The 22,175-nt window shown below is 57.5% G+C and overlaps 2 protein-coding genes across 5 annotated transcripts in view; one reads left to right on the plus strand and one right to left on the minus strand.

The window, feature by feature from the left end:
* The window catches only part of DHRS7B (dehydrogenase/reductase 7B), a 63,507-nt gene extending 57,829 nt beyond the window's left edge, over positions 1-5,678 (plus strand). For both annotated transcript variants that reach the window (XM_084861583.1, XM_084861584.1), the window contains one exon: positions 1,052-5,678. In XM_084861583.1, coding sequence (XP_084717709.1) covers positions 1,052-1,257 — 206 coding nt within the window. In that variant the 3' untranslated portion in view covers positions 1,258-5,678. The remainder of the gene's footprint in view (positions 1-1,051) is intronic.
* Positions 5,456-17,436, minus strand: TMEM11 (transmembrane protein 11). 3 transcript variants are annotated; one of them, XM_084861605.1, is made up of 3 exons: positions 17,329-17,428; positions 14,201-14,484; positions 5,456-6,311 (listed from the first exon to the last, which is right to left on the minus strand). In XM_084861605.1, coding segments are annotated over exons 2-3 (519 nt in total). In that variant the 5' UTR covers positions 14,203-14,484; positions 17,329-17,428; the 3' UTR covers positions 5,456-5,794. The 3 variants fall into 3 exon arrangements, with proteins under 3 accessions (XP_084717731.1, XP_084717732.1, XP_084717730.1); XM_084861606.1 differs by lacking the exon at positions 17,329-17,428 and adding an exon at positions 16,753-16,945; XM_084861604.1 differs by lacking the exon at positions 14,201-14,484 and having other exon boundaries at positions 17,329-17,436.
* Positions 17,437-22,175: the final 4,739 nt, after the last annotated feature.

The following is a 22,175-nucleotide window of genomic DNA, read 5'->3' on the forward strand; positions in this document are numbered from 1 at the left end:
GCCCAGGATGCAGGCTCAGGCAGCAGAGCCCGGTGGTGCCTTGCGGGCGGGCGGGCCCAAGGGGTGCGCTGCTGTGGGAGCAGCTCTGCTTCCCGGCGCCACAGCTGCCGGCCCCGAGCACCCCTGCCGCCGCCCTGGGTGTGCGCTCACCGGACCCCTGGCCTGCCCGCTCCCCACCGGCCTGAGCCACGACCGCCTGTGCCCAGGCTCACTCCTGGGGCAAGACAGAGGCACAGACCCAGAGAGATTCATCTTTATGTTTCTTCTATTTAGAAGAACCTTTTTAAAAACTCCCTCTGGAAATTTAAGATAAGCAACAATCAGAAACCTACCTTCTGCGTTTACAAGAGTACAGTGAGAACAGATGCTGTGGAAGCGCAGGTGGTGTGGACAGCGAACACGCAGTTCTAATGGTCAGTGACAGTGGCCTCCCAGGTCCTACTTTTTTTTGGCAAAATTGCCAGATGACTAGGGGAGAAGGAACCAGTTTCTGTTAACCAGACATAACACCTAAACTCCCACAGCTGTCACTAACCCACCCAGATCTCTTCCTGCTCCTGGGGAGCACCTGACCCTTTAGAAGTGGAAGCTAAGAGTCAGAAACATCGATGAGAGAGAAACACCGACCAGCTGCCTCCTGCACACCCTCCTGGGGATGTGCCCACAACCAAGGTACATGCCCTTGACCGGAATCGAACCTGGGACCTTTCAGTTCGCAGGCCGACGCTCTATCCACTGAGCCACACCGGTTTCGGCAGAGGCACAGATTCTTAAGGCCGGGAAGCCCCTCCTTGGCTGTGGTGAGGCCTGACTGACTTCGTCCGGGCTGGTCCTGAGCACTGCAGCTCCACCTCCCTGTTCCATGTCCTGCCACAGGTCTCCGCCGCTCACAGCCTGAGCCGAGGAAGGGGCCTCCTGTCCTGGTGCGGAGAGTTGGGGTGGGGGCGCCACTGCCTCCGGACAGAGGAGGCGCTGCAGGTGGGGACTGAAGAGCGGACCGCTCAGCCGGGAGGGACTGTTTCCAAGCTGACGGTTTCCTTTGTCTCCTCAGTTATGGACGAGACCACGGCCCGGGGCCGCCTGCCGGCGGACGTGGCCCGCGACGTGCTGGCCGCCGTGGGCGGGAAGAAGCAGGACGTGGTGCTGGCCGGCCTGGTGCCCTCCGTGGCCATCTACCTGCGGACGCTGGCCCCCGGGCTCTTCTTCCGCCTCATGGCCGCCCGGGCCCGGAAGGAGCAGAAGCCCAAGGACGCCTAGTGCCAGCGCGGCTGCCCGGTGCTCGCCGGCTGGAGGCACGCCCCCCGCGAGCCTGGGCGCCTGCTGGGCGAGACGGAGCCAGCCCTGAGTGACCGCTGGTTCTGATGCCGAGAACATGAAATAAAGGAGTGGTCACACGAGCCCTGGTCCATGAGGCTGGATCGCCGGCTCCCGAGCGGGGTCCGTCCCCACGTGGCCCCGGCCGCGCTGCCCACACCCGTCCCCCAGTACCACGCGCCTAAAGGCTTTGGCAGAGTCCACTTCCCGTCCCCCCGGGAGAGGCCGGGCATCAGATGCCGCCTTCACACCCACCCCAGGCCCGAGTGTCCCTCAGCCCAGCCAGGGGCCCACGTGACCGTCACTGACCCCCCGGATGGCACCAGCTCTGGGACCAGAAAAGGGTTCCCAGTTCCCTGCTGACCCCCCCCCCCAGCCCTGCAGGACCAGGCGCCACTCCAAGGAGGTGCACTAAGGAGACCACCATCTGTGGGGAAGGACACGTGTCCTCTGGTGTGAAGTTTGGAATCGGTTGAGGGTGGGGGCTCTTTAAAATTTTTTTTTTTTAATTTCAGGGAGAAGGGGAGGGAGAGAGAGAGAGAAACACCAATGATGAGAGAAGCACTGATCAGCTATGTCCTGCACTCTCCCCCTTGGGGATCAAGCCCGTACGCCAGGCCTGTGCCCTGACCAGGAATCGAACCGTGACCTCCTGGTTCCCGGGTTGACTCAGCCCCTGCGCCCGCCGGCCAGGCCAGGCCGGGGCCGCTAAAGCGGCGTCCGCTCCGGGGGAAGCAGCCGCTGGCTGGCTGTTTGGTGGGCTCCTAACCACACGGCGAGGCTCCTCGGGCAGCTGCACCTCACGCTTAGAAGGAAAGTTCCCCGTTGGAGTGGACGATGGCAGCGGTGGGTCCATTGTGTAGGCTTTCCGCCTTGGAATTAGTCCCCTAGCACGTTACATGTCACCTTACACGCCGTCCTGACTGGACCTATGGAGCTTGCAATTGAAGCAGCTACTCCCCAAATGGAAGCGGCCAGAGCAGCCTGGTTTGGGTGTTCAAGGCTCTCAGGTTTCCTGGAAGCTGGGGGACGAGGAGTGACAGACGTGGTGACCTGGCCCCGCTCCCACAGTCCACGCGTCCGCCCCAGACCCACGGCTGGAACGGGGCGGACATAGACGCAACGCATGGCTGCTCGCTTCCTCAGAAGCCATCTCCCTCCTGAGCGTGCGCGTGAGGAGAGGCTCGAGGCAGGCGGGCCGTGCTGGCGCCTGGTGGGTCGGACGGGCCAATGCCAGCGTCCTCGGGAGGCAGCCAGGACGCGGTGAGAGCAGCTGGTACTTTCTGAAGGGCTCCGTCCGGTGCTGTCCGTCCTCTCCGTTAAGCCAACGGCCAGCAGCTGGGGCTAGTGGGGTGCACTGCCCTCCAGGGGCTGCACGTTAGCAAGTGCAGGCGCCCTCAGCAGCGGCGGCTGTTTGGAGGTGGAGGTGGGTGGTTTGGGAGAAGCTGACAGTGGCCTCGGGTGTAGGCTGGGAAACAGCTTGGAGCAGACACACAGGGTCTCAACCTACATATGACAAGGGAATCATTGAAATATCACTGAATGTTTACTTGCCTGGCATTCTTTTATTATTTTTTAAATTTATTTTTACTAATTTCAGAGAGGGAGAGAAACATCGATGAGAGAATTACTGATGAGCTGCCTCCTGCACACCTCACCCTGGGGATGGAACCTGCAACTCGGACATGTGCCCTGACCAGGAGTCAGACCTCCTGGCTCATAGGTCGATGCTCAACCACTGAGCCCCATGGGCCGAACTGCCTTTCTTTTTTACATACGCAACTCATTGTTTAAAGCTTACTATAGAAACTTTGTATCCTACTGTATGAATAGAAATAATGGAATACAGACAAGGCCACTAAAACTAGCTGGGCCCACTGCCTGCCCAGCTCTCGGGTCGGCAGGGTCCACAGATGCTCTGGCCTCAGCAACTAGGAGAGGCCAAAAGGGCAGTGGCTCAGGGCTCTCTGGTGCCCAGGGGGCACTTAAGCCCTCCTGGGTGCCCTCCCTGGAGAGCAGGTGTGGTAAAGGCAGGGCTGCTGAGGCTGTGACGGGGGTGGCCGCGAGCACGGCCAGAGGGTGAGTGCACCCTGCACAGGAGCACCCCAAAGAGGGGAGCTGGGCCTTTGGCTCAAACCCACGTCTGAATGTCTGCCACCAGGGGTAGAGGTGTCCAGTTTCTCTCTTGCGTCCTTGAAGGTGGTTTTCCCATCTTTTATTATTTTTTTTTTTAAATATATTTTATTGACTTTTTACAGAGAGGAAGAGAGAGGGATAGAGAGCTAGAAACATCGATGAGAGAGAATCATTGATCAGCTGCCTCTTGGGGATGTGCCCACAACCAAGGTACATGTCTTTGACCGGAATCAAACCCGGGACCTTTCAGTCCGCAGGCTGACGCTCTATCCACTGAGCCAAACCAGTCTCGGCCTATCTTTTATTCTTGACTTCAGACGGGTAGGTTGGGAAAGCACGATCTGGCTTAGTTCTGCCTTCAGATAGTTCAAAGACACGTTCTGCTTTACAGGACTCGTGATGTCTCACTGGTCCGAGGGTAAAGGTAAGCTGCCCTGTGCTTTGTGCCAAAACCAGAGGCCGAAAACAGAACCGAGTGCGTCTCCCGGCAGAGGCCGTGCATGTGCCGAGGGGCCGGCTCCCAGCAGCACCGAGCCGTTTCCCTCCCCCCCAGGGACCCGCTGCCGAACCAGATGTGCACTGTGCTCTGGGGGGGCGGACCGACGGGACCAAGAAGAGCCGGTCTATGTGTGCCGGGGTCTGCTCTTCCCTGAAACTGGAGGAGGCGGGGAGTTCAAACCAGACTCGGTGATCTGCATGACCTCGTCACGCACACGCACACGCACACGGACTCATGCCTGTGGCTTGCAGAGGCGGCCCCTCTCCTGGCCTCAGCTTCCTCTCAGGTGGCAGTGATTTCATTTCAGAGTGCCGTGCCTGGAACCTGAGGTCACCTGTGCCAGCTGTGTCTAGGGGGAAGGAGCAGAATAGGTACGTCCGCACCGGCAGAGGCTGGACACCCTGAGGTGGGTGACACTGGGGCACACTCGCTGGAGTCTGCTCTCCAGCACGGACACCCGGCAGCAAGCACTTCACTGCACGCACCGGGCCTCCATCTCTGGTGAGGCTCTGCTCAGCAGGCCGGATGGCACTGCTTGCCTGTCTGCCGCCCCAGGAAATCTGATTTGCAGGCAGGGCATGGGACCCCTGTCCAACCTGGGCTCTTAGGAAAGCACCTGCCATTCCCGCCCAGCAGGCAGCCTGTCGCGGGCATCGCAGCGAGCGGAGGTCTGTCTGGGATCACTGCCCGTTGACCGGGCTCCGGTGACCAGACCTCTGTGGAAACAGCAGTGTTTACCCAACACCGCTGCTGCCCCTGGCACTCAGCCGAGCAATCAGTGTCTCCGGGGCCCTTGTATCTAAAGCCGTTTCCAAGCTTGGTGGCCATTGTTCCTTTGGTTTTGAATTTGTAAGAGTTTATCTGAACCAGACTGACACCACTGCCCAGGAGCACGATCTCCGTGCTGGCCCCCACGGTCCCTCCAAAGCTCTGGGTCTCCCTCAGGAGGCCTCCGCACAGGCGGCCCCTGCTCTCCAGGCTGGCCTGCCCCTGGGAAGGAGGGCTCCACAGCTCTGCGGGGAGGCCGGGGGCAGGTCTTAGAGAAGCTGCCATACGCAAAGGCTTAGGGGGACGTGGGGGACGCTCACAGGCCTTCGGGGTGGGAGCACGCGGGACTCGGCGCCGCGGAACGGGCCTGCTCAGGGCACGTCAGGCACGTTTAAGCTTCAATGCTTTAAACATGTGCAGGCGTGAGCTTCTCGTGTCCTACACCCACATCTGGGCAAGATGTCAGACCCGTTCTCCACATGCACCAGGGACCTGGCGACCTGCAGGCCTGTCTCCCTCCCCTGTCCCATCCCTGCACAGCAGTGAGCAGAGCTGGCCTGGGAGGCAGGCTGGGCGGGACATGAGATGGCTCCGGGCGGGCCTAGCCTGCCTGTCGGGGCCTGCTCCATTCACGTGCTGACTGTGGCTGCAGCCAGGCGCAGGGCGGCCTCCGGTGCCCATCCACGGCCCGACGGCAGCAGCTTCTAGCACAGTCATGAAAAGCAACGACACCTGGAGTTGAAATTCTCATCATTTTAATGGTCAATTGCTTCTGGTTGGCTCTGGAAGGTAGTTAAACAATCAACTTCAAGACCCCCCCCCAGCGCACCCCCCCAGCTTCCATCCACGTTCCACGCCCAGTCAGAATCCGCGGCCTCAGACTCCCTGTGGGCTGCGGAAACCCACAGCTTAGTGTGGCAAGTTGCAAAAACCCTTGGTACATTTGTGATCTGTGTTATTTTTAAAAAATAACTATTAAACCAAACACCTTCCCGGGCTCTGTTGCCTCATGGAGCAAAAAAAAGTCCCCGTGCGACCTGCACCCTCGCCGTCCCCGTGGCGGCCGCCGCTCGGCGATCATACGGCGTAGAGCTCGTACACCTTCTTTACACAGTACACCAGGGCGGCGAGCGCTATCGTGTTGTGCAGTCTCTTTCTGTGCAAGTCGTCCTTGCGGACCAGCACCACGGGGGTGGAGGAGGTGAGTGTGTGCAGGGGCAGGCGGGACAGTTTATAGGCGTCATACTCCACTTGGTACTTGCAGCAGGGGTCGAACTGCCAGGAGATGCCGTAGAGGGTGCAGCAGGCCAGGCTCAGCACGCCGGCGGGCAGGGAGATGTAGTGGGAGTAGTCGAGGGGCAGTGCCAGGGGGGTGAAGAGGCACGCGGTGCCCGCCAGCACGGTGGTCTTGTGCAGGCAGTTGCCCACGGTGATCCAGCGGGCGGTCTCGTCCCCGATGCGGGTGGGCTCGATCACGATGTACTTGTACTGCGCCTCCAGCGCCTGCTCCAGCTCATACTCAAACTGGTCCTGGGCGTTCTCCCCATTGTAGATCTCGTGCACGATGTAACAGTCTGTGGCCGACAAGCTCACCCTGAGGAGGGAGCGGCAAGAAAAAGACAGAGTTAGCGGGGAGCACCACGAGGTTTCTCTGTGAGACACGAGGGGGCGGCAGTGAGGCGGGTCTGGCCTGCGCTCTTGGAAACACCCCCAGAACCCAGGATTCCAGATCACCAGTGAAGGATTGTTTTTCTGAAAGAATACGGTAACGGATTAAAAAAGGCGCAGGATACCCTAACCTCCAAGATGACAACCGGCAGCAGACTGCGCCAGGCGGCTGGTCTGCTGCAGGGGAGGACAGGCCGGAGTTAGCTGAGCTCCAAGGAAACAAGGATGCCGTCAGCCCCGCATCGCGTTCACACACCCACCCCGGAAGGCCCAGGCCAGCAGGGCGAGGTCGCGGGGCCGCAGGGCCTGAGGCAGACCCATCACGCCCCGTGCACGGCTCCAAACCAGCCGCCGTGTCCGCTGGGCGGCAGAACCGAGCTCCCTGCCCTTGTGGAAGGACATGCTGCACGAAGCCCCGGGCCCGCCCCCCAGCACCCCGCTCAGCGGAACAAGCCTTTGACCCAATCAGGAAAAGACATCTCAAGAACAACAGTGACTGACACTTAATGGACGGGAACCCACGCTGACCTGTAAGCCCAGGACCGGACTTACTCTCACCCAGAGACCACGCCCAGGGGCTGAGCTGATCGGACCCCCCCTGGGACCAGGGATGGGTCACAGGACCCTCAAAGGGGAGCCTTATGCCTCAAGGCCGAACGGCAGCAGAGTGTCTGGATTCTCGGCCTGAGGGCCTCTCTAATACCAACTTCCCACACCACCTCGTTACAGACCTCACACCTGGCACCTTGGTTTGGCTTGCTGCGGTCTGTCTGCATCCTTCTGAGTCTCCACAGCTGTCCCGTACAGCTGCTTCTCCTAGCTGTGCTCCCGCTCACCGGATCGGAGCCTCTGACAGCACACTGCTAGGCACAGCTCTGGAGGCGGGTCAAGCTGCTTAATCCACGTTATTACCAGGCTGTGCAGAGCCACCTCGTCACGCCTCAGCGAAAGCAGCCCTTGGCCCTGGCCAGTCGGTTGGGCATCGTCCCGGGAACCGAAGGGTGGCTGGTTCTACTCCCAGTCTGGGCACAGGCCTGGGTTTTCGGGCTCAATCCCTGGTGGGGGGTGTGCAGGAAGCAGCTCATCAATGTTTTACACTCACATAAATGTTTCTCTCCCTCTCTCGCTAAAAATCAATGAAAAAATTTTAAAATAACAGCCCTAGCTGGTTTGCTCAGTGGTTAGAAGTGTCAGCCCACAGACTTGGGTTTGATTCTGGTCCTGCACCTCAGTTGCAGGTTTGATTCCTGGCCCCGGTTGGGGCATGTGCAGGAGGCAACCGATTGATGTCTCTCTCTCACATCAATGTTTCTCTCTGCCCCCCCTGCTCCACTGTCTAAAAAAAGGAAACAAATTCAATGAAAAAAAGTGTCCTCAAGTGAGGATAACCAACAATGAAGTAATAACTGACCATCCCCAGAACTGAAGGCCGTCTCAGGCCTCCTGCAAAGACGAAAGCCATTACCTGGCACAGCTGGTGGGAGCAGGATTGTCAGGGGCAGGCGCTAAGCAACAAGGAGAGATCAGAGAGACTACAGCCACCACGGCACTGCCCCAGGCGCCCCGCTCTCCCTCTGGCTGGATGTCTCCGCTCCTGCAATGAGGAGCCCAGGTGCTGGGCTGTGCAGGGGAGGAGCCCTGCACGCCTGGGCTCAGGAGCAGGGAGTCTTAGCCTGAAAGGCACCTGTCCTTCAGCGAGGCTCAGGGCAGCCGCCGCCTCAGTTAAGGCGCCGGCCTTGTCACCCTGGCCCCGGGGAGAGCCCTCCCGGGTGGGCCAGCCTCCCAAATACGGGTGCTGCCCAAGCGCCTGTGTTGCCCGCGGCCAGGGCTGCCTGTCCGGGGAGGTGAGGAGAACCCACCGCCAGGTCACAAAACGGAAACGTCGGCTTTCCTTGGGAAGGCCTGTATGGAGGTTTGCCATTTGCTTTTAACTCAGAGAGAAAACCAGAGGCCGTTCCAGGCACTGCTCCCGGCAGGGGCCGCACGGACACCTACTGGGACCACCGGAACAGGCTGCCTGTTGTCCCTGGTTCCTCGGGCGGACCACCCGGCCCAGAGCCGTCCTTATGTCCTCACGTCCCTTAGCCCAGAGACGGGAGAGACAGGAACAAGGGACTGGGGGGGTGGGCAACTCACTCACGAGGAGGCAACCCTGGCAGTCGGCTGTGGCCCTGTCACTCGGTGAGCGCTGCTGCTGGGCTCCGAGGCCCGCTCTGGCCAGTCCTCTGGGGCACTCAAAGCAAGAGGCAGGTACCAAGGCTGAGATCACAGAATGTTCTGGACAAACCCCAAAGCTGCCTTAGTCACGCAGTGTCCTTCCGTACCCAGCAGATCAGAGCTATCCTGTTATGGAAAACCCGCTGTTGGACGGACCAGAAAATGCTAGTTGGACCCACAGCCCCTGGATTATACGACTTCACTTGGAGACACACAGTGGGCAGATCCCCCCTGCCAACCGGGCCCTCCCCAGCTCCCCCACTGCCCTGGCTCTGTGAGCCCAGCTGGCACCACCCTCCCAGGCCCTGGTGGGCTCTCGGGCTCCTCGGGCAGACGTGGAGGCAAGGCCAGCCCTGTCATTTGTCAGCACACATCAGTGAGAGTCCCCGGGGCCCACGGAGCCCACTGCCAGCCACCAGCACGGGAGCGGGAGCACCAGCCATCAGCGGCGGGCAGTCCCAAACACCGCGGCGGCCCGCACTCCTCCGCCACCACACAGCCGCTCTCCGCGCAGACAGAGCGCAGCCACTGAGTGACCTCCGCCCTTCACGCCAGGCAGGCCGCGGCCGGCCAGGGCGGTGCCCACACTCGGCCAGACACACCAGGTCGTCGGAAGGCAGAGCCACCACACCCAGGGCAGCGAGGGATGGTCCACTGGAAAGCATGGGGTCTGGAGCCTAGAAGATGCCCAGGACGCCGGTGTGCAAAAAGGAAACGGCAAGGCTCAAAACGAACTCGCACGCACAGCCCTCCACCAGAGGCCACCGCCAAGCACCAGCACCTCCCCTCCCACCTGGCTGTGGCAGCGGGGCCACCGTCGGACCCTGCAAATGTAGGTTTTAAAAACGTCCCAATCACCAGGTCCCATTCTGCATGGTGGGCGTTCAGAAACCTGGTGGCGAAGGATGCCCGGGAGAGCCAGTCCACAACAGCCGGATACCCTGCCCCCCCCCCCCCCCCTGGGTGTTCCAAGGAAAGCACCATCAGAAGGCTGCCTTGAACCATTTCAGCCAACCCCGTGAACCTAGCACACGAGAGGAGATTGCAGAAAAGCTCACGTGATCCCGGGGCTCCTAGGAGACTGTATTTTAGCTTTTTATTGCAGTTGTGAAATTATCACTACAAAAGTGTTCTAAAGAGATAAAGCACTGCTAATGGAAAGTCTCTGGGAAAGAAAGGTAAGTGTCAGTCACACAGCAGCGTCTATGGCATACTGCCTTCCGTGTGTTTTTATTTATTTAATTTATTTTTAAAAATATATTTTATTGATATTTTTCAGAGAGGAAGGGAGAGAGATGGAGAACTAGAAACGTCGATGAGAGAGAAACATCGACCAGCTGCCTCCTGCACACCCCCCACCGGGGATGTGCCCGCAACCAAGGTCCATGCCCTTGACCGGAGTCGAACCTGGACCTTTTGGTCCACAGACGGACGCTCTACCACTGAGCCAAACTGGTTTCGGCAGCCTTCCGTGTGTTTTTAAACGGTATACGTTGCTTTCATGTGCACAGACCCTCCTGGACAGACGTACAAAGACCTGCGGACTGTGTCACTGGGGAGGACGGCGCTTCAGGGAGTGCTCAGAGCGGGCTGCGCTCCCAGACACCCTCCCCGGCTCCCGCCTGGCCCGCGGCTGTGCAGCAGCTCCCGGTCTGAGCGGAGTGAGGCTGCAGACACGGCTCCTCTCTCCTCTCCCTCAACCAGCGCGCAGAGCCCGAGTCCTCCGTCCCCGCACCGGCTCCAGCTCGGGCAGTGCTGCCCGCACAGCACAGGAGCCTGCAGACCCCGCCTTCCTTCCCAGGACAAGGCGGCCCCAGGATCGGCCCCAGGAGGGCCGAGACAGAATCCGCTTCCCTGGGTCTGGGCCAGGGGTCGGCAAACGCATCAGTAAGCAGAGCCAACTATCAACAGTACAACGATTGAAATGTCTTTTGAGAGCCAAATTTTTAAAACTTCAACTTCTTCTAACGCCACTTCTTCAAAATAGACTCGCCCAGGCCGTGGTATTTTGTGGAAGAGCCACACTCAAAGGCCCAAAGAGCCGCATGTGGCTCGTGAGCCGCCGTTTGCCGACCACGGGTCTAGGCCCTTCCTGATCCCCTGACCCACTGCAAAGCCGATCTCAAAGGAATCAGGGGTTACCGAAGTAGTCCCCAACATGGAGTCCCAAATCTAAAAACACCTCCCCAGTCAGAGCTGCACAGGAGTGCTCAGAGCAGCACTGCCTGGCCCCATCGATGCGCCTTGTGCGTCCTCCAGAGCGAAGGGGGAGGCGTCCCGGGGAGGGGGAGGGGCAGGGCTACGCGGGGACACTTCACACTCAATCCGAAAGCACCCGGACTAGGGTGTGTGATCAGGGCGGTGTGTGCGGCCTGCGGAGAGAAGCAGGAGAGGACAGACAGGGCGGGAGAGCGAGGTGCCTCTGCCTGGGCGGAGACCCGTGGCCAGGTGATGCTAGTTTTCTATTTCTTAAGATTAGTGGTGAGCACACAGGTTTATTAATTTTAAAAATATGGTAAAATACACAAAAATACCATCTTAACCAGGTTTAACGTGCAGCCCCTATTGGAAGTACATTCATATTGCGCAGCCCGCCTCCAGAACCTTTTCATGGTGCAGAACTGAAACTCTGTCCCCCCCAGCCCCCCCACACCGCCATCCACGTGCGGTCGGTCCTGCGCCGGCTTCCTTCCCTCGCACCCTGCCCTCAGGCTCCTGTCTCAGCGCCGTCACTCCTCCCTTCAGGGGGACTAATGTTCCATCGTAAGGATAGACACGCTGTCCATCTCTGTCCACCAATGGACACTTTCTTTCCACCTTCCAGCTATTGCGAATGATGCTGTGAACGTAAAATGACGTCTGAGTCTCTGCTTTCAATCCTGTGGATCTACTCCTCGAAATGGAAGTGGTGGATGCTAGTTCTATTTTCCTTTCTGAGGCACCGCCACCTCTCTCCATGGCGGGCACCACGGGGCATTCTCAGCACCAGTGCAGGAGGCACTGCCCCAGCCCCAGCCTCAGCCCACCGTGTGTTTCACAGGAGCGTCCTGAGGTGTGAGGGAGCTCAGTGTGGATTTCATTTGTATTTCTTAAGATAATGGCTTCTTTGAGACAAAATTCACACACCATGGGATTCACCCAGTTAAGCGTACAGTTCAACAGCTCAGCACTTCCACCCCGTTGTGCAATGACCACAACCAATTGTAGGACATTTCATCGTCCTGAAGACCTGTCAGTCCTCATTCCCCACCTCCAGCCCCTGGCCACACCCAGCTGCTGCTCGACTCTGCGGCCGCCTGCTCTGGGCCTCCCGTGCCCTGCCTCTGTGACAGCTCCTGTCAGTCAGCATCACGGTTTCAAGGATTATACGTATGGTGGCTAGTTTAAGACTTTCAGAAATATACTTCTAAAGTGTTTAATATCATTTAAAAAAATCCAAGACAAATGATATGGGGGCATCAAAGGTGCTATATACAAAAATGGTCAATAATGGTTTTGTTTGAATAGTGAGCTAGCAAGTGATTCTTAATTTTTTCCTCATGCTTAGAATTCTGTATTAAAAAATGCAAATATGTGCTTCTTTTATAATGGGAACAGTATTATAAACATTTTCAGGGGAAAATATTGTTCGCCAGCCCTGTATCCTTGGGGCGAAGAGACCAGAGCGCCACGGGGCCCCCAAAGCGCAGGGGAACAGGAGCGCCGCCCCCCGGGCAGCGGAGGGCCTGCTCGGAGGCTGAGTTGTGCGGCCCTCCTGTCCTCAGGAGGAGGAGTCCAGCTCCCTGTTCACAGCAGCCAGCACTGCGCTGCCCTGTCCCGGTAACAGAACCAGAGCCAAATGTAACCAGAGTGAAAGCTCTAGCTGCGCCCCATTTCCTAGCGGCCCTGGGCTCACAGGCCTGAGGTGTCCGAACCACAGAGGCTGTGATCCTGAGTTCCTGAAAGCAGAGGAAGTATCGTACCCAGCACCCCGCCCTGGGCCTGAATGTGACAGGCATGAGCAGGACGACTGAAATGAGTGACGGGAGAAAAACAGTCATTAAGAGTACGGGCGGCTGAGAATCCATCCAGGTCCATGTTCATGTTGCTCCCTCCCTAAGAAGCACGTGGTCACTCGGTCACCCACGATATGCGAGGCGCTGGAGTCACCTCTACCCCCAGCCTAGGAAACCCACTGCCGGCTAACCAAACCCTGCTTCCTCCGGAGCCACAGGAAGCGCAGCTCCGCTGGGGGGTAAGCCAGGTGGGACAAAAAGGCACAGACGTGCAGCCCAACACTGAGGACAGTCCACATCGGACACGGAACTTCCTCCCCGGCCCGAGAGCGCCTCCCTCCGGCTCCGAGGACAAGAGCACCGGCATCGAGAGGCCTGCGTTCGAGCGCCCTCCCGGCCGCTCCGAAGGCGACCCCCGGCCGCTCGGAGCCAGCGTGGGGGCCCGGGGGGGGGGGGGGGGGGGGTGAAGGCCTAGCTCTCCTGGGCGCTGCGGCGAGGAGAGGGCTGGCGTCCGCACAGTGACGCTGAGAAGCACCACCAGGGCTCACGTGGAGTAAGATTAAAGCCTCAGCTCCTCAGCTGCACGAGCCACACGTCACAGAACGGCTCCCCGGAGCAGCCGATGGAGAGCTGTCAGGACCATGGGTGACCTGGGCTTTCCCCAGAGCTCTGCTGCCCCAGCGACACACCCCGTGGCAGCTGGAGGGTCCTGTGTTCACCCTGTGGAGCCCTTCCCCGCCCCCCTCTTTCCTCACTCACTGAGGTACACGCAGACAGACAGACACACACACACACACACACACACACACACACGCTCTCTCAAGAAGCACAAAGGGTTGGGGCAGAGAAGCCAAACTCAGCCTCTTCTTTAGAAAGCTGCGCCTGAACGGGGATGCAGCTAACAAGTTACTGCAGCTGGCAGTCCAGCCTGCCCAAGTGAAACAAGTTTATGCCTAAGAGGATGCACGCCAGCAGACCCTACCCCACAGGCCCAACTTCTGGGATCAGAAAGGATGGCCAGCTGGACGCGACGCACCAGCCTCCCGGCTGCACATGCACACACACGAGTGCAGATGCTGTGTGCACGGCTCGCCGGGACCGGAGGGAACAAACACCGCACCCACACACCAGGGCGGTGCGGGAGTCTTTCCGGAGAAACGAAATACCACAAAGCCCCAAGGCTCTCCAGGGCCAAAAGGAGAGGGGCCATCAGAATGAGGGCTGTGCCCCTGCCACGTGGCGCAGGGCTGCTATGCGGCTGGACTGGGAACTGACCCTCCACAGCGATCCGGAGCCATGTCTGTCTGATTCAGATGAAAGCAGAGCTGTCAAAAGAGCAAGCACTAAGGAACAGAGCGTGAAAGACATGCAGGGACCGCCCCCCCCCCCCCCCCAACGGGCTGCCTGAAAATGCTGCACAACCAGGGGAGGGCCAGGTTGCAAAATGTGATTTCACCCTAAAAACCGAGCATCTGCTTCAGCGTGCCTGACCCTCGGACACCACAGGCCTGCAAACAGCACTGCTGCCCCCAACACGATCGGAATCCGATCAAACACGCCTGCAGGAGAAAGGCAGGAACTGAGAGCAGAGAGCTGTACTCACATTCCAACAAGACGGAGACCTCGGGGTGCGCAGGCCCCGAGAGAGTGAAGACAAGGAGCCCAGGGGACAGGCGGGCGTCTGGGAGCCGATCCGGGCTGGCCCCCAATGGCAGAACACACAGGTACCTGCACTGTGCCTTCCTAGGTGGGCCAGCGTCTCAAAGACGTCGACAGGCCAAGAGGCAGTCTGTTTCGTGTGCTCGCGGCCAGTGTGCTGAATTCTGGACAAGAATTCAGGTTACAGCTCAGAGTCTGCTGTTCTTCATTACAAACATTGTTGATTTCCTAGATTTAATGGAGTGGAGAGAAAAATCAACATGCAAGCAGCTTTCATTTTGCTATTTCCACCCTCTCCTAGTTCAGCCTTGACCAGCGGGGTCCTGCTGCCAGGCCTTCCTGCACTGACGCCTGTGTCTCATCTCCACCCACGACAGTCACAGCCACGGGGCTACCAGCACTGAAATGGCACCAGTGTGCTTGGAGAGCTTACTTTTTCATTTTACTTAATTTTAATTAATTTAAGTGTAACTGCCACATGTGACTAGTGGCTACTGCAGTAACACAGTTCTAGACTCAAGAACCAGGTAAAGCAAGAATCCACATACTGTGTCTCTTAAACTCGACCATCATTAACACACAGCTGACAGAAATTCTCAGGGACAATTTGGCCCTGGAGCCTTTAAATACAAGGCATGCTGTGGACTCTGCAGCCACTGGCAATTCTAGGAAGTTTGCCCAAAGCACTGCTCTGCTCCAACCCGTGCACTCAACGAGACCGTTCCCTCCAGTTTCAGCATAAAGCAGATTCCACCCACGTTTGTGCAGCAGCTCAGGGAAGTGGTCTTACAATGTGGAGCTGAGACTGGAATCAGCACAAATGTGACATGGAGCAACGTCATTTAGGAGCGCAGTGAACAGCCACATTTCAGTTATGAGAGCCAATAACACACGTGGGCCTCATCATCTGTGGTGCCTGCCAATCCACTAATCCGGCCTGCCCCACCCAGTCTGCCCACCCACACAGCAGGGAGGTGTGCCCAGGAGCCAGCTAGCTGGCAGGGGCCAGGGTGTGTGGGAGGATTATGTTTCCATTCCTTGCTCACATGGGACAGAGGGAAACCAGGTCCCAGCGAGGGCCTCACAGCCAAGGCAAGTGAAGTCCCCATGTCCTCCCACCCGCATCCCCACCAGGTCACCTGGCAGGCAGATGGCGCAAACAGAGGGTCCCCCTGCAATAGTGCATCATACAGAAGGAGAGCTGGTGCCCCCAACCACCAAACCAGGTGCCCACTGCTGGCTAGCACATCTGCATGTGCGAGCAGAGCCTGCAGTTCCAGGCCAAAGGTTGCAATCTGACACCTAAGGAGACCAGGCAGGTAGCGCAGTGAGTCAGTGTCAGGTGAAGAATGATGGATGAACTAGAAAGCACTGGGCCCGACCCAAAGTCAGCCGCCACTCAGCTTTCCAAGTGAAGCGGTGTGTGTGTGTGTGTGTGTGTGTGAAATCCCTCAATCTGAAAGTGCTGGAAACTAATCTAAATTCTCTTAAAGACAGAGGCTATAATAAAGAAATGGATTCAGTCTATAGGCTGTTGGTTTGCAAACTCTGTTTTGAATTAATGATTGTCTCAAATCAAGGAGAAAAAAAATCCCCAATATCTCATTTATTTTCTTTTAATGGTGTGTTGTGTGTTTTTTAATTGATTTCAGAGAGAGGGAGAGTTAGAAACATCAAAGTTGAGAGAGAATCACTGATCAGCTGCCTCCTGCATGCCTCACACTGAGGATCAAGCCACAACCCCAGCATGTGCCCTGAATGGGAATCCTCTGATTCCTGAATCCATGCTCAACCACAGCCACAGCGGCTGGACCCCAATATCTAATTTCTTAGGTCGGTTAAAGTTTAACAGCCCCTGCCTGGGGCATCCCAATATGGCCCTTCCAGCTGTTTTTATCCAGGAAGAGAAATGCCTTCCTCTCTGATCCTCTTAAAGTTTTCTAAACAGGTTATTTCCTATTACTAAAGGATTAATGTTTGCATTCAAGACCTTGGAAATGTTTCTTAGTTTTTAAGATCACTGGAAAAATCCTCGAGGTCACTTCTTTCGTTTCTAGGTCTAAGAAATACAAGGTCGGAGTTGGGGAAAAACAAAAATATATCTGTTTGCCATTCACGGCTTTTCCAAGAACCAGGAGACGCAGAACCGCTAACCCTGAGTCTCTGAGCTCGGGAGGCCAGGCGGGCCGCAGGTCCGTCTACCGCACGGGGGTCTGGGCCGGCGCCCCGGCGCCAGCACGAACGCCGGACGGGCTCGCCGGAGAAAAGGAGTCACGGGGTGGGGTGGATAAGGCAGCGGTGAGGAGCGAACTCTTCCTGACCATCCTCACCGGAAAGACAAAACTGCCAACAAACAACCTTCTCCGCGGGCCGCGGCGCCCCTCCCGCCCTCGCGGGCCAGGCCCTCCCGCCGCCGCCGCCCCGCCGCCCGCTCCGCGGCCCCGGCCGCTCGGCCGCGGAGGCTGCCCGTCAGCTCGGCCCCGGCGCCAGCCCCACCTCCCGAAGCCAGGCCTGCGGACGGAGGTCCTCGCAGGAAGGCGCTCCGCTCCCCGCAACGCCATTCATTAGGAAAGGTCACTGCAAAGGACTCCGCCGCCGGGCGCCGCGGAAACCACCCCGAAGCAGCCCGAGGCCCCTCCCGAGGCGGCGGCTCGAGGCCCGAGGCCCCTGGGAGGGCGGTGGCCGCGGGCCACGGAGCGGACGGCGTCCCCCCGCCGCGCCCTCCCGCGGAGTCCGTCCCGCCACGTCAGGGCCGCAGCCCGGCGAGCGTGGCCGGCGGGGCGGGATCCGGGCGCCCTCGGCCCGCGGGCAGCAGGCGGGCCCCGAGGGCCTGCGCGGCCCGGCCCGGCCTCGCTCAGATCCCGAGGCCCCGCGGAGGCCGCTTCCACGGCTCCCACGCGGCTGCGGGTCGGCCTGCACCGGAGCCCCGCGTGCCCGGCGGAGGAACGGGAGGGAGGTGGGAGCGAAGGGGGCGCCCGGGGACGGGGGCAGGGACGGCGCTGCAGCCCCAGGCGGCCTCGCTGGCCACGCGCCCTGCGCCTCCAGCCGGGGCGCCGCCAGCGCCGGGCTCACCTCTCTCGGGCGCCTCCGCTGCCCGGGCCCAGGCGCCTCCGTCCCCACGCGGCCATCTTGCAGACTCTCGGCTCGCGGACGCCTCGCGCGGCGGCCTGGGCGGCGCGTGGGCCGACGGGAGTTGTAGTCCGGACTGCAGCCCGGGACGGCGCGGGAGGTGGGGTCGAGCCGCCCCGAACTACAATGCCCACAATGCATTGGGCCGGCAGCCCCCGCCCCCCGTCGCTTGGGAAAGGTGGTATTTGCTGCGGGCGGGTGAAGCGTCGGCCTCGGCGGAGTGCGGGTCGGCGCCTCCTTCGAGATCGAAGTTCTCCAAGTTCGCTGCCCCGGGTTCCGGGAGCGGGCTTCTCTGCCCACCGCTTTCTGGCGGGCCCGGCGTCTCGCTTCCTCCGCGGGCGGCCCTCCTGCCCTTCCCGGCCGCCTGACCGTTAAGGTCACCGGGCGGGAGGCGCTGCTTCTCTGCTTCATCCCCAAATTACCTGGGTTCGGGGAATCCCCTGCAGACCGGACAGGCGGGTCCCTGCTGCACGGAGGTGCCTGCTCGCAGGGTGTTGGGAGAGCTGCGCCTCGGTCCATGCGGTGGAGGAGGCTCTGCCGCGGAGAAAAGCCCGTTTAGGGCCACGGGGCCCGCAGCCGCCACGCGCCCACGGACCGATCTCAGTGTGGTGTCTGTGACTGTACGCTGAGCGGGTCATCCCACCCGATGCGATCTGTTGTAATGAGCTGGTTATTGATCACAGGAAAGGAGCAAAGGGAAGGCCAGACATTGCAGGCATGTCATTGGGCAACTTCATCAGGAAGCGGCAACTTCACACCCCAGGAAGGGAAGATGGGAGCATGCCCATGAAGGTGGGGTGACTGGAGAAGGTACTTGTCTGTCAATCATACCTGGGGATGGGAACGGTTGGCCAAAATGGGCGTGGCCATTGCCAGCTCAGTGGCTTAAAGGGAAGTTCGCTTTCTTACTGCTCTTCCCCCTTGGGCTCTTGTTGCTCCAGGTGTGATCCCTGCATTTGCCTGCGTGGCCCACAGCTGCGCCGACCCCACGCACAATGGACTGAAGGACTGCAGCGGCCTGATGCTGTATTGGACGACGTGAATATGGACCGGAAACTGGACACGCTCTGACTTCAGCTCTCCTGAAACCCCAGCAACACTTCTAAGACTGGACTGAGAGAAACCTAGGGGTGTCATTCCCCAGAAATAAAGCTTTCTACCATATCTCATCCTCCCATGGGGGCCTCTGGAAATGCTTATCCAGCGGCACCCCAAGAGTCCCACTTCCACGAGTCCCTCCCCTACTGTAATAATGGGAACCTGTGCAGAACCGGCGTTTTCCTGGACAAGGTGGGCCCTGCCTCGTCCTCAGAAACCACCTGTCACTTCTCTCTCTACCCTTTTCACTGGTTCTTTCTTTTTTTTTTTTTTTAAATATCTATTTTATTGATTTTGTACAGAGAGAAAGGGAGAGAGATAGTTAGAAACATCAATGAGAGAGAGTCATCAATCAGCTGCCTCTTGCACACCCCCTACTGGGGATATGCATGCAACCAAGGTACATGCCCTTGACTGGAATCGAACCCGGGACCCTTCAGTCCCCAAGCCGACGCTCTATCCATTGAGCCAAACCAGTTTTGTTCATTCTTCTAGCAAATACTTACCAGAGTCCCGCAGCTGGCAAGACACGGTGTTCCTGCACAGATAACAGTCCTGGGAGGCTTTCAGGAGCGCACCTGCCGTCCTCGGGATAAAGCAGTGGTCACCGTTCTGCAGCATGAGTCTGCAAAACATAGATTGCTCCTGACTTACTGTGTCCCACTCAGGGGCAGCCAGGAGCAGCCGGCAGGAGTAACGACCCACTCGGCAGGCATGGGATTCTTTGGGGAGGTGCCACTCATTTGCATGTCACTAAACCTTCATGAGCACCTGCCCTCGTGACAGGAATAAATGGACAAGGCCCCCGCCTTCCACCATCCCATGTGGTGGCCCCTCATTCAGGGCTGTGGGCAAGCACAGAACGTAGATACAGAGGGTGACATGGAGAATTGGGGTCAGTAGAGGGTCCCGGGCAGCCTGGGCCATGCCCATACCAGCGGCAGGAGCACAGCACGGTGGGCTGAGAGCGGCAGTGCCTCTGCAGCACAGTCCACTTTCTAGCTCCTGTCGCCGCTGGACAAGCCAGGGAGGAAGGTGGACATTTACTAGTATTTTGACTTCACAAACAGATTGGGGCTGAGGGATGGCCAGGAAAGTAGAGAAATTTAAGATATTATCAAGGCATTAACACATATTCATATCCCTTTGCTAGGGCTTCCATAACAAAGTACCCAACTGGGGGGTAAACAGAAATCATTGTCTTTAGATGCTGGAGGCCGGAAGTTCAAGATCAAGGTGCTGGCAGGGCACCTCTCCTTGGGTTGCAGACCACGGCCTTCCTGCTGTGTCCTCGCATGGCCATCCCGCTGCGTAGGTGCACCAGGAGTGTCTCCCTGTGTGTCCACATTTCCTCCTCTTATGGTTAATTTTGTTATGTGAATTTCACCTCAATTTTCTTTTAAAGTTACCATGGGGAACCAAGATGGCGGCCTAGGTAAGCACCTAAGCTGCTGCCTCGTACAACAATTTCAAAACAACAACTAAAATCAGAACGGACATCATCCAAAAACACAGGAAAGCTGGTGGAGTAGGAAATCTACAACTAGAAAGGACAGAGGCTCACGGATCAGATTGGGAGCCACAAAGCGCTGAGGTAGGGTGACGCGCCCACAGAGAGGAAGTGCGGCCAAATGCCTGGCAGGAAGGGAAAGGAAGTCCCGATTGCACTGAACCCTTCCTGACTGTACTGAACCCCAACCCCGGCCGAAACCTCGTGGACCCAGGCTCATACGGGTGGAGTCTGGACTGTAGAGAAAGGCACCTGGAGACTCAGAGACTTGGAGACTGGGGGAGCCGGGAGCCGTAGCAGGCAGGGTCTACAGTCGCAGGCGAGTGAGTGCGTGCAGAGAGGTCTGACTGCAGAGGTTGCCGCAGCCTCTCCTTAGCAGAAGGAGTCAGAAGCTTCAGACTACAGAGACACAACCCAATTCCAGGCAAGCCCCTGGGGCACCCACACTCTTGCATGGGGAATCTGGACAGTCAGGCGGAAACTCAGGGGAGCCTCAGAAGGCAGAGGTTAGGCGGAAACTCAGGGAAGCACACAAGGGCAGGGCTGATAGGAAGCTAAGACTGTCAGCTCAGCCCGGAGACTCCGCCCCATTCAAGCTGAGCACAGAGGCTTTTGCAATTTTGCAAGTCTGATCCTTTAAGACTGTCTCTAATACAGAAGGTATCCCAGAGTAGACACAGATGATACATCCAATTGGCCTGAAGGTCAATTCCTCCCAGGGATACCAACAACAATCAAGACTTAACTACAATAAGGGTGTACACGCAGTCCACAAAGGGGAACACCAAGAGTGTCTACCTCAGGTAACTGGGGAGGCTGACCCACTGGGCCATGTAGGACACCAAACACACAAAGCCACCCTACCAACTCAGGGAAGCAGTGAAAATGCCGAGACAAGGAAATAGATCTCAAACGAAAGAGATGGAGGATATAGAGTTCAAAACCATGGTTATAAGGTTTTTCAAGAATTTCCTAGAAAAGGCCAATAAATTTAATGAGACCGAACTAAAAATTAAACATAAACTGACTGAAATGGAAAATAGTATGCAGAGATCCAACAGCAGAATGGAGGAACACAAGAATCAGGTCAAAGATTTGGAATACAAAGAGCCAAAAGACACTCCTCTGGAGAAGCAAGAAGAAAAGAGAATCCAGAAAGTTGAAGATAGTGTGAGGAGCCTCTGGGACAACTTCAAGCGTACCAACATCCAAATTATGGGGTGCCAGAAGAAGAGAGAGTGCAAGATACTGAAAACATATTTGAAGAAATAATATTAGAAAACTTCCCCACCTGGGGAAAGAAATAGACTTATAAGTACAGGAACCTCAAACAAGAAGAATCCAAAGAGGACCACACCAAGACACATCATAATTAAAATGCCAAGGGCAAAAGACAAAAAGAGGATCTTACAAGCAGCAAGAGAAAAGCAGTAGTTTACCTATAAGGGAGTACCCATACGACTATCAGCTGATTTCTCAACAGAAACTATGCAGGCCAGAAGGGAGTGGCAAGAAATATTCAAAGTGATGAACAGCAAGAACCTACAATCAGGATTAGTGTGTCCAGCAAAGTTATCAATCAGAATTGAAGGGCAGATAAACTTCACAGATAAGAAAAAGCTAAAGGAGTTCATCACCACCAAACCAGTATTATATGAAATGCTGAAAGGTATCCTTTAAGAAGAGGAAGAAGAAGAAAAAAGATAAAAATTATGATCAACGAATACATATCTATCAATAAGTGAATCTAAAAATCAAGTGAATTAAAAATCTGAGGAACAGAATAAGCTGGTGAATATAATAGGATTGGAGCATATAAAGGGAGTAGATTGATAATTATCAGGGGAAAGGGGTGTGGGGTGCAGGAAGAGACTGGATTAAAATTGTACACCTATGGTTGAGGACAATGGTGGGGGGGAAGGTAAGGGCAGAGGGTGAGGTGGGAACCGGGTGGAAGGGAGCTATGGGAAAAAAAAGGAGAAACAATTGTAATAATATGAGCAATAAAGATTTATTTTTTTAAAAAGTTACCATGGAGTGAGATTCAGCTTTAAGCATCTGCTTTGCTAAGGGAACCACTGAGGGCTCCAGGGGAGCTCTGGCCCCTCATCTCCCTCCCACGCCGCCCACCAAAATGCCAGGCTGTGGAGGACTCTGGGGTGGCACACCTCACTTGCTCACT

This window comes from Pipistrellus hanaki, assembly GCF_964339955.1.
Source record: "Pipistrellus hanaki genome assembly, chromosome: 16".
Lineage (NCBI taxonomy): Eukaryota > Metazoa > Chordata > Mammalia > Chiroptera > Vespertilionidae > Pipistrellus > Pipistrellus hanaki.